The 15,634-nt window shown below is 48.2% G+C and overlaps 1 protein-coding gene across 1 annotated transcript in view; it reads right to left on the bottom strand.

Annotated features, from left to right (window-relative positions):
* SNX5 (sorting nexin 5) overlaps positions 1–13,646 on the bottom strand; it is an 84,886-nt gene extending 71,240 nt beyond the window's left edge. The window contains exon 1 of the mRNA XM_069768959.1: positions 13,472–13,646. Within this exon, the coding sequence (XP_069625060.1) occupies positions 13,472–13,501 (30 nt within the window). The 5' untranslated portion in view covers positions 13,502–13,646. The remainder of the gene's footprint in view (positions 1–13,471) is intronic.
* Between the last annotated feature and the right edge of the window lie 1,988 nt (positions 13,647–15,634).

The raw sequence follows: 15,634 nt of genomic DNA, 5'->3' as shown, positions 1-15,634 counted from the left end.
CTGTGCACATGCTGCGGAAAAAAAACAAGCGGAAACGTAGCGTTGTTTATTCCGCAGTATGTCAATTCTTTGTGCGAATTCCGCAGCGGTTTACACCTGCTCCATAATAGAAATCAAAATCTGCGTCCAGTTGCGCATTACGGCACCGGTATGGTTAACCCTTATTCTTTCTATGTAATACCTATGTTATAACTTTGCACCTACATGGCGGCATGTGAGACGGAGATATTATGAACTGTGGACGTTATCATGCATTAACCATTTGGACAGAACTTGTCCTGTCCTCCCCCTAGAGGTCTTGAGGGGATATGTTTGGACACACTATTGGGTAGGGTAATTGACCTTATATACTTTTAGTCCTTTTCGTTGGACGTTCATATTCATATGGTGCTGTATGTTGCTTATTGGTGTCCTTTACCATTATATATATATATTTTTAAATAAATTGTTTGTCAATATATGTGTGATTGTATTAATAAAGATTTGTCATAAGTTTTTCTACCATAAAACTCCTATGTTTCTCCTTTTGTTGGTATCAGGAGATAGCAGGTTCTTTTCCTTTAGTCTAGAGAACTGTTCCCCAACTCCAGTCCTCAAGCGCCACCAACAGGTTATGTTTTCAGGATTTCCTTACTATTGCCCAGGTGGTGGACTTGTTGCCTGTGCAGGTACTCCAATTATCACCTGAGCAATACTAAGGAAATCCTGACCTGTTGGTGGCTCTTGAGGACTGGAGTTGGGGAACACTGATCTAGAGCAATTCCATAATGTCCCTTCATTGTTTCCTCACTACAAAACAACCGCAAGTGTAGCAAAAGTTGTAGGGTAAACTACGACACCTCCTTGTAGCCATTTCAATCATGTTAGAAACGAAACCTTAAAGGGAACCTGTCACCCCCAAAATCGAAGATGAGCTAAGCATTCTGTAATGCTGTAGATAAGCCCCGATGTATCCTGAAAGATGAGTATAATCTAACCTTTTTTTTCAACTGGGGTGGCGGTCCGATCTGATGGGCATCGCGGTCCAGTCCGGGGTCTCCCATCTTCTTACGATGACGTCCTCTTCTTGTCTTCATGCTGCGGCTCCAGCGCAGGTGTACTTTGTCTGTCCTGTTGAGGGCAGAGCAAAGTACTGCAGTGCGCAGGCGCCGGGAAAGGTCAGAAAGGCCCAGCGCCTGCGCACTGCAGTACTTTGCTCTGCCCTCAACAGGGCAGACAAAGTACGCCTGCGCCGGAGTGTGAAGACAAGAAGAGGACGTCATCCTATGAAGATAGCCCCGGACCGCGACACCCATCGTACCGGACTGCACCGAGACCGCCCCTGGATGAGTAGAATATAACCTCTTTTTCTCATCTTTCAGGATACATCGGGGGCTTATCTACAGCATTACAGAGTGCTGTAGATAAGCCCCTGATGCCGGTGGGCTTAGCTCATCTTTGATTTTGGGGGTGACAGGTTCCCTTTAATCCATGACAACCAATAGCTACTAAGCACGCCACCACACTTATGAACTATCTGAAAGAAAGTCTGCTTCTGCTCCCCATAGCAACCGATCACAGTACAGCTTTCAGTTCTTAAAATGTGGAAATGTAGAAAAAGATATACGGCACTGCTACTAGTTTCCCAATGCCACCACGTATATATTATTGCTGCTATGCCATATATGCCTGGAAATGGACACTCGGGTGCACAATCAGCAAGTCTGTGATAATCCAAAGAAAAAAATAGAAGTGCACTCACCGGTCCGGAAATTAACAGTCCTTTAATCAGAACATGTGCAGGTAACTGAAGGGAGAACGTGGAACAGAAGGACGACGGCCGTTTCGCGCAAGTGCGCTTCTACGGGTCCTTGTATCAAATGGAAGTGGGCGAACTCCCTTTAACTGGCATCGTCAAAAGAGAACTCCCACTAGGCGTCACTATAAGGAGCCTAAGATGATCCCTGTCCACAGCAGCACAAAGTGAAACACCATCCATTCATTAATTTCTAACCAATCTAATGACCCCAAAATCATCCATCAAATGTCACACAAAGGGGTCAAAGTATGGTGCAAGAAAAAGCCTATTAAGTCAATGTTTGTGAAAAAAACTGTACATGATGGAATTTTTTTTGATGTTTACAGAGTTCAGCAATCGAAAGTATAAAAAAAAAAAAAAATCACTTCCTACTTTTCAAACATTTATACCCTTGCAGGCCTGTGAAAGTGTTCGTTCAGCGCTCACATACTGAAGGGACTTTAGCAGATGACATTTGCCAAATGCAGTGCTTGGCATGCCAGAGTCATTCACGGCCACATTTCACCCACAACATGGTAACGCAGCCTAAACAGTTATCCCACGCTACAAAAGTGATCATCCATCCACTAGATCTGGTGATTGCTGGGGGTCCCAAACGTGGGATCCACACTGATCTAAAACTTTCCAGTTTCTGGCACTCAATACATAACAGACCAGACTGAGGGGCACAAACATTGTGGAAAATCAATAACTACGGTAATTAGCACAACAATTGGTTTCGGAATTTTTTGTTTGTTTTTTCCTTCACAGGACAGGATAATATATGGTGCACATTACTGTGCCAGATTTCTTTCGAATAGCACGTCCCAGAGGGCAGGAACCAACCTGTATAGATAAGCTACAAGTATAACTGAACAACGGTGGCGTAGATCGGCTTTTTTTGCCAGTCAGTAAAAGGGATAGTTTATAGGGGTGAGCGCACTAGTGCACGACTGTGGTGTAATAAATGAAATGATTAACTATCATACAGGCACAGTGAGGAGGGTTATATCTAAATTTAAAGAGGTAACACCATCAAAGTTTTTAACTTCTTAATATATTGCAATTATCATACTATATAGCACTGTGCACTTACAATTGCTCATTTTACCTTTCTACTCAGTTAGTTCTCCACTTTTCTCTGCTCTGTCTAGAAACAGGAAGTCTCTTTTCCCTGCAAAAATCATTTCCCTCTTCAACTCCTGACCCAGCTGCTCTCTCCTAACTCTGCCAGGGACTTTTGCAGAAATTCAGGAGTCCTGAAGTGGAAATAGACTCCTTGATTCTACATAGAGCTTAGGAGGATTCAGCTAATCAGTTTTTAATCATATGATGTCATAGACCTAAATGGAAAAGAGAAGAATTATCTGGGTAGAAAGGCAAAATGAACAATTGTAAGAACACAGTGCTGTATAATATGATGACTGCAATATATTAAGAGGATACAAATTTTGATGGGAGGAGTTTCTTTAAGGAGATCTCCCCTTAGACCCATTACTACGCATTTATTGGTAAAATCCAGGACAATTGAAGAGCAATGACAATCAGGGAGACAGAACCTCAGCAGCCATTTATGAAAATGTCTACAATGTTATAACCATTGTGAGTGAATAAAGAAGGCGACGTGCACTCAGGTACTTTCATGTTTTCATATGAGTGATGACTGCAGCGAGGAAGACTAACCATGCCGCACCTCGCCACACTGCGTCCACTGTCATTAACAGCTGGGATTCATACTATGTAGATCAAAGCTGTAAAGACGCTCGTATTACTATTACTAGCGTCTAAAAATGGAAAAAATAAATTATTTTGTCACGTACACTGACGTTTATTATACAGGAGTATTTACACTAAGTGGGGAACTAAATCACATTAAATGCAGCTCGGATTCACAGGACATAGGATCCTGCTGTAGGGAACAAGGGGGCGTCTAATCATTGACAAGTGGCAAAATCATACACAAACCGTGGACAAAGTGAAGTTTTAGGCTATGTGCACAAGTTGCAGATTTGCCTGCGGATTTTTCCACACTGAATCTGCATCTCTTGGCAGAAAACGCAGGTGTGTTTTTGATGCGTTTTTTTTTATGCGGATTTGTATGCGTTTTTGAAAGCTTAAGATCTATTATTGATAAAAAAAAAAAAAAGATTTGTGATGTCATTTCTGGTCCAACCTCCTCTTTTACATTTGTCCAACCCACACTCCATTACACACTGATAGACAGATAGATAATAGATAGATAGAAGGAATGAGATAGACAAAAGTTAGAAGGAGTGAGATGGATGGATAGATAGAGCTATAGATAGATAAATATCTATCGATCTCTTTCCTTCTATCTATCTATAGATCCATCTATCATCTATCTAATTCCTTCTATCTATCTCATATCGATCTATCATCTATCGATCTCATTCCTTCTATCGATAGATAGATATGGGATAGAAAGTATAAGATAGATAATAGATAGAAGGAATGAGACAGATCTTTCTATTCAGTTATATCAATGGATAGATGTAGATAGATATATGGACAGATATATCTATCTAACTATCCATATATCCATATATCTATCTACAACGTGTGCTCCCACGCAATTTTCTGCACCAGAGGTGGAAAGCCGACAGCCTTATATTTGTAGCCTGGGAAGGGGGCAATACCCATGGCTCCTTCTCAGGCAATATCAGCCCGCAGCTGTCTGAATAGCCTTTACTGGCCAAAAAAAATGATATGGGGTCCCCCTATATTTTATAGCCAGAAAGGCTACGCAGACAGCTGCGGGTTGATATTCATAGCCTAGACAGGGGCCATGGATATATGCCCCCCCCCCCCCCGGGCTACAAATTCCAGCCCCCAACCGCCCCAGGAATGGCGCATCTCTAAGATGTGCCAATTCCGGCACTTAACCCCTGCCCTGTAGCGGTGGCATATGGAGTAATGTCACCTTTGTATTGTAAGGTGACATTAAGCCCGTTAATAATGAAGAAGCGTCAATAAGACGCCTATCCATTATTAATCCTATAGTAGTGAAAGTAAAAAAAAAAAAAAAAATACACAGCCAGAAAAAAAGTATTTTAATATTCTTAATTTCACCATACTTACAAACACGCCTAATTGCTGCGACGCCCTCGATTGCCTGCAAAATATTAAAAATAATAAACCAACCGTAAACTCCCTGTCCGCTGCAATCCAATTAATAACGAGTGTCCCACGACAATGGCTCCTGCAGTGCATCACTGAAGAGGTTACCCGAGTTCATTGCTCTCACTTTATGGCAATGCTGCATGAGAATTTTCCCACACAGCAGTGCCGCAACTGAGCGTATGAACTATACTCACAGCGGAGGGATACAGTGCGGAAGGATACCTTCCGTCATCCTATCGCCGGAGCCCCTGGAAAACGGTCGCATCAGCTGATGTGGCAGCTCTCCACGTGAGATCGTCGTGGGACACTCTTACTAATTGGATTACTGCAGACACAGAGTATATTGATGGTTTATTATTTTAATATTTTTTTTACAGGTGATAGAGAGCTTCGGGATCAAGGTGATTGGTGAGTATGGACTGTATATATTATATGTTCTGTATGTACTGTATATGCGTTTCGTTTTTTTACATTCAACACATTAGCTGGATGATGGGACTACTACTGTCCCATCATTGGCTAATGTGTCAATCACTGTCACTGTAGCAGGTAGCCGGATGGGACTTGTAGTCCCATCGGACGATGCCTGCACACACACAAGCCCCAAAGACCCCCCGCACAGTGCCGCACAGCCCGCAGACCCCCCGGACAGCCCTGCGTTTCATCCGCAGCTAAATCGCAGATCCTTTTTACATCTGCGGTTTTGCTGCAGATGTGCTTGACTCAATGCACATCTATGGGTGCAGAAACGCTGCAGATCTGCAACGTTGCGAATCCGTGTGGTATTTTCCGCAGCATGTGCACAGCGGATTTGGTTTTCCATAGGTTAACATGCTACTATAAAATGCATGGAAAACTGCTGCTTTATTGACGCTGCGGATCCGCGGGCAAATCCGCAACGTGTGCATATAGCCTTACTCACAATAACGTAACAGCCGCTACTGAGCAGTGAGAGGTATAAAAGGTGAGCACTTAAAGGGATTGCCACTTTTTCATATCATTAGGCCAGAGTGTCAGTGATATGAAAAACATCAAACTATGGGATACTTACTCACCCTGTGTCTCTGCGCCTGCCTCCATCTCTATTGAATATCTGCATCAAAGACAACATGTCCACAGCACTGAAGCCAATCACGGAGCTCAGCTGAAGTAGACTATATGAGCCTCTGTGATCATTAATTGGCTGCAGTGATGTTGATGTAACATCACCTCTGCAGACAATCAGCAGGGACACTGCAGAGGACCGAGGGAGGTTAAAGGGAACTTGTCACCAGGTTTGGCCCATATAAAAGGTACGTCCACCCCCTCTCAGGGCTCCTATACAGCATTCTATAATACTGTATATAAGCCCCCGATCCGACATGTAAAAGAAAAATAACTTTTATTAAACTCACCTGGGGTGGGGGGAGGGGGGGTGGTCCGGTCCGATGGGTGTCGCAGGTCCTGGTTCCGGAGCCTCCCATCTACTTACGATCCCCATCCTCCTGCTTGCCTCATGTGGCAGACGCTTTCCTGCGTCATCCACACAGGCTACCCGGAATCACGCTCCAGCGTAAGCATACTAATCTGCCCTGTTGAGGGCAGAGCAAAGTACTGTTGTGTGCAGGAGCTGGGCCTCTCTGACCTTTCCCGACGCCTGCGCACTGCAGTACTTTGCTTTGCCTGTTGTGAATTCTGCTCTTGGGTTCCCTCCAGTGGTTGTAGGTGGGAATGCAGTTGTCTCTGAGTCACAGACCTGGCCAGGTGTATCGGATGATTACAATTCTGACTGGGATATTTAAAGGGAATCTGTCACCTGAATTTGGCGGGACCTGTTTTCGGTCATATGGGCGGAGTTTTCGGGTGTTTGATTCACCCTTTCCTTACCCGCTTGCTGCATGCTGGCCACAATATTGGATTGAAGTTCATTCGCTGTCCTCCGTAGTACACGCCTGCGCAAGGCAAGATTGCCTTGCGCAGGTGTGTACTACGGAGGACAGAGAATGAACTTCAATCCAATATTGTGGCCAGCATGCAGCCAGAGGGCAAGGAAAGGGTGAATCAAACACCCGAAAACTCCGCCCATATGACCGATAACCGGTCCCGCCAAATTCAGGTGACAGGTTCCCTTTAAGTGGGCAGGATCCTTTAGCCCTTGCCAGTAACAATGTTCATTGTGAAGTGTTGGATCACTTTCTGGCTTCTCCTGCTCGCTGCCAATTTCAGCAAAGATAAGTGTTTGGTTTTTGTGTCTGTGGCACACTGCCAGTGTGCTTGTTTCAGTTTTATTCCTGCTCTGATTGTAGGATTCACTGGAGTTGCAGATTTACGCTCCTACATCTTTTAGTAAGATGTAGGAAGTTTTTGTATATTCTGCTGTGGAGGTTTTGAAGAGTTTTTATACTGACCGCACAGAACTCCGTCCTATCCTGTCCTATCTAGCTAGAGTGGCCTCCTGTGCTAATCCTGTTTTTCTGCCTGTGTATGTTTTTTCCTCTCTGACTCACCGCCAATATTTGTGTGGGGCTGTCTATCCTTTGGGGATTTTCTCTGAGGCAAGATAGTATTCCTATTTCCATCTTTAGGGGTATTTAGTCCTCCGGCTGTGACGAGGTGTCTAGGTGTGTTAGGTACACTCCACGGCTACTTCTAGTTGCGGTGTTAAGTTCAGGATTGCGGTCAGTATAGTGACCACCTTCTCCAGAGAAAGTTCTCATGCAGCTCCTAGGTCACCGGATCATAACATTTGCCCTCAATAGGGCAGATTAGTATGCTTACGCTGGAGCGTGATTCCGGGTAGACTGTGTGGATGACGCAGGAAAGCGTCTTCCACATGAGGCAAGCAGGAGGATGGGGATCGTAAGTAGATGGGAGGCTCTGGAACCAGGACCTGCGACACCCATCGGACCGGACCACCCCCCCAGGTGAGTATAATTGTGTAATTTATCTTGCGGGGACTGAGCATCTCCGCAAGATAAATAGACATGCTGCGGTCTGGAAAGACGCACCGCATGTCAAGTTACGCAGGGCCGCCGGATGTGGCCCTGCACGCATAGTGGAGACGAGATTTCATAAAATCCCCTCCACTATGCTGTAACATCTTGACGCTGCGGACTGGACGCTGCAGGTGTACGCAGTATCCGATCCGCAGCAAAAACTCAAGCAAATACGCCCCATGGAAACATACCCTGAGACTGCAAGATTATGGTTACATAGTTACGTAGGTTGAAAAAAGACCTAGGCCCATCAAGTTCAACCTCTCTCCACCAATTGTACACTTAAACAAGCGCTCCTAGAAATGTTCATTCATGATAAGCTTGCTATGTAAATGGAACTTTATGTTATACCCCTGAGGAAGCAAGGTGATACGCACGGGGTTGTGACCCCCCACACTAATACACATGACTGCTCTGCTAGAGATTTCTTTAACCTTTTTGTACAAGAATATCACATTGTGTATATGATAACAAGATCCTAATGTTCACAACGGTTACTGCATAATTCCTACTCTATGTGTGCATAAGGGAGGTTTTCCCTGCTACCTGTGACTACATCCATTTAGCATGTACTTTGTACTCCACGTGTGGATGTCTTTGGCCAGATTTGGATCTGGAATCAGGGCCTCTGAGTCTTTGGTCAGTTGTAATTGCATTGTTCCGTGTACGTCACATGTGAATAAAGCATTGTTTTATCTTAAGGTACCTTCACACATAACGATTTCGTTAACGATATCGTTGCACGTCACGCTTTTTGTGAAGTAACAACGATCCCGCTAACGATCTCGTTATGTGTAACAGCGACCAACGATCAGGCCCCTGCTGGGAGATCGTTGGTCGCTGGGGAATGATCAGGACGTCACCGCTGTGCTCTGCTTTACGGCCGGCGCTGACACAGTCAGTGCGGGAAGCTGAAGGCGGGGGACGTGACAGACATCGGAATGTATGTACTGGGTTTTTTTTTTTTTTTACTTTTACAATGGTAACCAGGATAAATATTGGGTTACTAAGCGTGGCCCTGCACTTAGTAACCCGATGTTTACCCTGGTTACCCGGGGACTTCGGCATCGTTGAAGACAGTTTCAACGATGCCGAAGTCGTTCCCCTGATCGTTGGTCGTTGGAGAGAGCTGTCTGTGTGACAGCTCCCCAGCAACCACACGACTTACCAACGATCACGGCCAGGTCGTATCGCTGGTCGTGATCATTGGTAAGTCGTTTAGTGTAACGGTACCTTTAGTGAATGTGCATCTGTTTGTGTGTTTGTACTATTTGCTTTCTGATGGCTCCTCGCTATATAGTCCTAGACTAGCTGCTCTCCAGAGCCTAGTTAGTAATCTATTAGCAGTGCTCACTCAATTGGCATTAGAGGTGTATTCCTATGTTGAAATATCAATCGGTAAACTCAACCACAACAAACATTCGCAGAGTAAGATTTAACGACATATTTGGTAAATGGTTTTAGCTGACTGATGACAACAGGCCTGGAAAGGTTGAACTTTTTTTTTTTTACCCAAAAGTCATGTGAAAGATTACTCAGTCACCTATATATCTATCAATCTACGGCTGGATTCACACACTCGTTTTTCACGGTCTGAATGCAGACCGCAATGCACAGACCACACTTGGGTCTACTGACCCAAAAATCATAAACCTCTCATAGGAATACATGAGGCTGTCGAGATGGGTCAGGCGGCCAGCGGCTGGTCTGTGTGCCACGGTAAAGACTCAGACAGCAACACAAGGATGTGTGAATCCAGCTTACTACCCAATAATGTGTATGGCCACCTCAAGAATGTAGGGAGCAAATCCAATTGACTGTTCTCCTGCACAGCAGAAATGTGCTTCACGAGGAAGGATTGGCAATCAGTGATTTTTCAAGTACGTTAAAAAAAAACGTAAGTGTAGTAAGTGTTTTGGATAAGGGTATCATTCATCATATGTGCTTAGACCTTGTTGCTACCATACATTGGGGTACAGGATGTCTGGGATAAGGGGGAGATCTGGGAACATCCTAGTGACACCGCGCCTGCAGTAGGAGTGATGTGATTAGACCTTGTTGTTACCATACACCGGGGTACAGGATGTCTGGGATAAGGGGGACCTGGGAACATCCTAGTGACACCGCGCCTGCAGTAGGAGTGGTGTGATTAGACCTTGCTGTTACCGTACATTGGGGTACAGGATGTCTGGGATAAGGGGGAGACCTGGGAACATCCTGGTGACACCGCGCCTGCAGTAGGAGTGATGTGATTAGACCTTGCCGTTTCGTACATTGGGGTACAGGATGTCTGGGATAAGGGGGAGACCTGGGAACATCCTGGTGACACCGCGCCTGCAGTAGGAGTGATGTGATTAGACCTTGTTGTTACCGTACATTGGGGTACAGGATGTCTGGGATAAGGGGGAGATCTGGGAACATCCTAGTGACACCGCGCCTGCAGTAGGAGTGATGTGATTAGACCTTGCCGTGACCGTACATTGGGGTACAGGATGTCCGGGATAAGGGGGGACCTGGGAACATCCTGGTGACACCGCGCCTGCAGTAGGAGTGATGTGATTAGACCTTGCCGTTACCGTACATTGGGGTACAGGATGTCCGGGATAAGGGGGACCTGGGAACATCCTGGTGACACCGCGCCTGCAGTAGGAGTGATGTGATTAGACCTTGCCGTTACCGTACATTGGGGTACAGGATGTCCGGGATAAGGGGGACCTGGGAACATCCTAGTGACACCGCGCCTGCAGTAGGAGTGATGTGATTAGACCTTGTTGTTACCGTAAATTGGGGTACAGGATGTCCGGGATAAGGGGGACCTGGGAACATCCTGGTGACACCGCGCCTGCAGTAGGAGTGATGTGATTAGACCTTGCTGTTACCGTACATTGGGGTACAGGATGTCTGGGATAAGGGGGAGACCTGGGAACATCCTGGTGACACCGCGCCTGCAGTAGGAGTGATGTGATTAGACCTTGTTGTTACTGTACACCGGGGTAGAGGATGTCTGGGATAAGGGGGAGACCTGGGAACATCCTGGTGACACCGCGCCTGCAGTAGGAGTGATGTGATTAGACCTTGCTGTTACCGTACATTGGGGTACAGGATGTCTGGGATAAGGGGGAGACCTGGGAACATCCTGGTGACACCGCGCCTGCAGTAGGAGTGATGTGATTAGACCTTGCCGTTACCGTACACCGGGGTAGAGGATGTCTGGGATAAGGGGGAGACCTGGGAACATCCTGGTGACACCGCGCCTGCAGTAGGAGTGATGTGATTAGACCTTGCTGTTACCGTACATTGGGGTACAGGATGTCTGGGATAAGGGGGGACCTGGCAACATCCTGGTGACACCGCGCCTGCAGTAGGAGTGATGTGATTAGACCTTGCCGTTACCGTACACCGGGGTAGAGGATGTCTGGGATAAGGGGGGACCTGGCAACATCCTGGTGACACCGCGCCTGCAGTAGGAGTGATGTGATTAGACCTTGCCGTTACCGTACATTGGGGTACAGGATGTCTGGGATAAGGGGGAGACCTGGCAACATCCTGGTGACACCGCGCCTGCAGTAGGAGTGATGTGATTAGACCTTGCCGTTACCGTACATTGGGGTCCGGGAGAAGGGGAGACCTGGGAACATCCTGGTGACACCGCGCCTGCAGTAGGAGTGATGTGATTAGACCTTGCCGTTACCGTACATTGGGGTACAGGATGTCTGGGATAAGGGGGGACCTGGCAACATCCTGGTGACACCGCGCCTGCAGTAGGAGTGATGTGATTAGACCTTGCCGTTACCGTACATTGGGGTACAGGATGTCTGGGATAAGGGGGACCTGGGAACATCCTGGTGACACCGCGCCTGCAGTAGGAGTGATGTGATTAGACCTTGCTGTTACCGTACATTGGGGTACAGGATGTCTGGGATAAGGGGGAGACCTGGCAACATCCTGGTGACACCGCGCCTGCAGTAGGAGTGATGTGATTAGACCTTGCCGTTACCGTACATTGGGGTCCGGGATAAGGGGAGACCTGGGAACATCCTGGTGACACCGCGCCTGCAGTAGGAGTGATGTGATTAGACCTTGCCGTTACCGTACATTGGGGTACAGGATGTCTGGGATAAGGGGGGACCTGGCAACATCCTGGTGACACCGCGCCTGCAGTAGGAGTGATGTGATTAGACCTTGCCGTTACCGTACATTGGGGTACAGGATGTCTGGGATAAGGGGGGACCTGGCAACATCCTGGTGACACCGCGCCTGCAGTAGGAGTGATGTGATTAGACCTTGCCGTTACCGTACATTGGGGTACAGGATGTCTGGGATAAGGGGGGACCTGGGAACATCCTGGTGACACCGCGCCTGCAGTAGGAGTGATGTGATTAGACCTTGCCGTTACCGTACATTGGGGTACAGGATGTCTGGGATAAGGGGGACCTGGCAACATCCTGGTGACACCGCGCCTGCAGTAGGAGTGATGTGATTAGACCTTGCCGTTACCGTACATTGGGGTACAGGATGTCTGGGATAAGGGGGACCTGGGAACATCCTGGTGACACCGCGCCTGCAGTAGGAGTGATGTGATTAGACCTTGCCGTTACCGTACATTGGGGTACAGGATGTCTGGGATAAGGGGGGACCTGGCAACATCCTGGTGACACCGCGCCTGCAGTAGGAGTGATGTGATTAGACCTTGCCGTTACCGTACACCGGGGTACAGGATGTCTGGGATAAGGGGGACCTGGGAACATCCTGGTGACACCGCGCCTGCTGTACGAGTGATGTGATTAGACCTTGCCGTTACCGTACATTGGGGTACAGGATGTCTGGGATAAGGGGGGACCTGGGAACATCCTGGTGACACCGCGCCTGCAGTAGGAGTGATGTGATTAGACCTTGCCGTTACCGTACATTGGGGTACAGGATGTCTGGGATAAGGGGGGACCTGGGAACATCCTGGTGACACCGCGCCTGCAGTAGGAGTGATGTGATTAGACCTTGCCGTTACCGTACATTGGGGTACAGGATGTCTGGGATAAGGGGGGACCTGGGAACATCCTGGTGACACCGCGCCTGCAGTAGGAGTGATGTGATTAGACCTTGCCGTTACCGTACATTGGGGTCCGGGATAAGGGGAGACCTGGGAACATCCTGGTGACACCGCGCCTGCTGTACGAGTGATGTGATTAGACCTTGCCGTTACCGTACATTGGGGTACAGGATGTCTGGGATAAGGGGGGGACCTGGGAATTGGGCACCATGGACACACAACAGCCCATCTGGCGCACAGCAGTATGGCAGTCAGCGCCTTTTCAGGGGTCCCAATGACACAAGGCTTGTGTGCCCCCCACATTAGAACACTGGGAGGCAGGACCACCACAAGATAAGTTGTCTAGAATAGTCCTCTGTTTACTTTTATCACATGATCACAAGCAAAACTAATAAAAGTGCAAACCACAACCCCAGCCCACGTGATGTGTACGCTGGGAACACTGGGCAGAGATCAGGAAGTGCTGCGGCGAAATAGCAGCTTCCCGGCGCTCACCGGGACCGCAGACAACCAGGCGCGTCAGTTCTGTACCTTGTTCTGGCCGCTGTCCTCTGCCGCCATGTCGGTGCTGAGCGCAGTGTCCCCGGGAGAAGCGCTGACTGCTGGGAGTCTGGACCCCGCTCCGCTCCCGGACTCACAGGCGGCACTGAAAGTTCACCGGCAGCACACAGCGCTAACGCCCCTCCCACACTGCCCTCTACTGCTTAATCACGCCCACTAAAGACCCTATGAGAACCGCCCTCCGGCATAGCCACGCCCCTGTAGCTCTTTCTCTCAGGATCTTATTCCGTGAGGGGGCGGTGACTTTATAGTTTCTGTAAAAAGTTTTGCAGCCCCGCCCATTCTCCGGCCACGCCCCGTATAATATAAGGAAGAGTTTTGCGTTTCCTACTTTAGTACTTTCATTTTCTGGACGGTGTTTGTTGTCATCAGAGCAACCGTGCTGAGGCACAGAGAGGGCGGCAAAGTGCTCCTACAGCCCTGAGCCCACCTGACTGGTCCTAAAGACCACCTTAGTGCAACTAAAGACCACTTGACTGATGAAGACCACCTGACTGATCCTAAAGACCACCTCACTGTTCCTACAGCCCACCTGACTGATCCTAAAGACCACCTCACTGTTCCTACAGCTCACCTGACTGATCCTAAAGACCACCTCACTTCCTTCAGCCCACCTGACTGATCCTAAAGACCACCTCGCTGTTCCTACAGCCCACCTGACTGATCCTAAAGACCACCTCACTGTTCCTACAGCCCACCTGACTGATCCTAAAGACCACCTCACTTCCTTCAGCCCACCTGACTGATCCTAAAGACCACCTCACTGTTCCTACAGCTCACCTGACTGATCCTAAAGACCACCTTACTGTTCCTACAGCCCACCTGACTGATCCTAAAGACCACCTCGCTGTTCCTACAGCCCACCTGACTGATCCTAATGACCACCTCACTTCCTTCAGCCCACCTGACTGATCCTAAAGACCACCTCACTGTTCCTACAGCTCACCTGACTGATCCTAAAGACCACCTTACTGTTCCTACAGCCCACCTGACTGATCCTAAAGACCACCTCGCTGTTCCTACAGCCCACCTGACTGATCCTAATGACCACCTCACTTCCTTCAGCCCACCTGACTGATCCTAAAGACCACCTCACTTCCTACAGCCCACCTGACTGATCCTAAAGACCACCTCACTGTTCCTACAGCTCACCTGACTGATCCTAAAGACCACCTTACTGTTCCTACAGCCCACCTGACTGATCCTAAAGACCACCTCGCTGTTCCTACAGCCCACCTGACTGATCCTAAAGACCACCTCACTGTTCCTACAGCTCACCTGACTGATCCTAAAGACCACCTCACTGTTCCTACAGCTCACCTGACTGATCCTAAAGACCACCTCACTGTTCCTACAGCTCACCTGACTGATCCTAAAGACCACCTCGCTGTTCCTACAGCCCACCTGACTGATCCTAAAGACCACCTCACTGTTCCTACAGCCCACCTCACTGATCCTAAAGACCACCTTACTGTTCCTACAGCCCACCTGACTGATCCTAAAGACCACCTTACTGTTCCTACAGCCCACCTGACTGAGCCTAAAGACCACCTCACTGTTCCTACAGCCCACCCAGATCCTAAAGACCACCTCACTTCCTTCAGCCCACCTGACTGATCCTAAAGACCACCTCACTTCCTACAGCCCACCTGACTGATCCTAAAGACCACCTTACTGTTCCTACAGCCCACCTAGATCATAAAGACCACCTGACTGGTCCTACAGGCTCACTTGACTGATCCTAAAGACCACCTCACTGCTCCTACAGCCCACCTGACTGATCCTAAAGACCACCTCACTCCTCCTACAGCCCACCTCACTGATCCTAAACACCACCTCACTGGTCCTACTCCCCACTTGACTGATCCTACAGCCCACCTGATTGATTCTAAAGCCCACCTGACATCCTAAAGACCACCTCACTGCTCATACAGCCCACCTCACGGCTTCTACAGCCCACCTGACTGGTCCAACTGCCCTCGCTATAGCCTGGAGCCTCCGGTTGTGTCAGCTCCTGCTCTATGTAGTAATGGACAATGCACAGACAATATGGAGTATGTGGCAAAATTACAGAGACCAATGCATGCTGCGGGGTCTTCTCAGACACTTGGTCCTTGTGAAATAGCGCTCATC

This window comes from Ranitomeya imitator, chromosome 5 (assembly GCF_032444005.1).
Source record: "Ranitomeya imitator isolate aRanImi1 chromosome 5, aRanImi1.pri, whole genome shotgun sequence".
In the NCBI taxonomy this organism is placed as follows: domain Eukaryota; kingdom Metazoa; phylum Chordata; class Amphibia; order Anura; family Dendrobatidae; genus Ranitomeya; species Ranitomeya imitator.
This window is presented reverse-complemented; position numbering and strand designations above follow the sequence as displayed.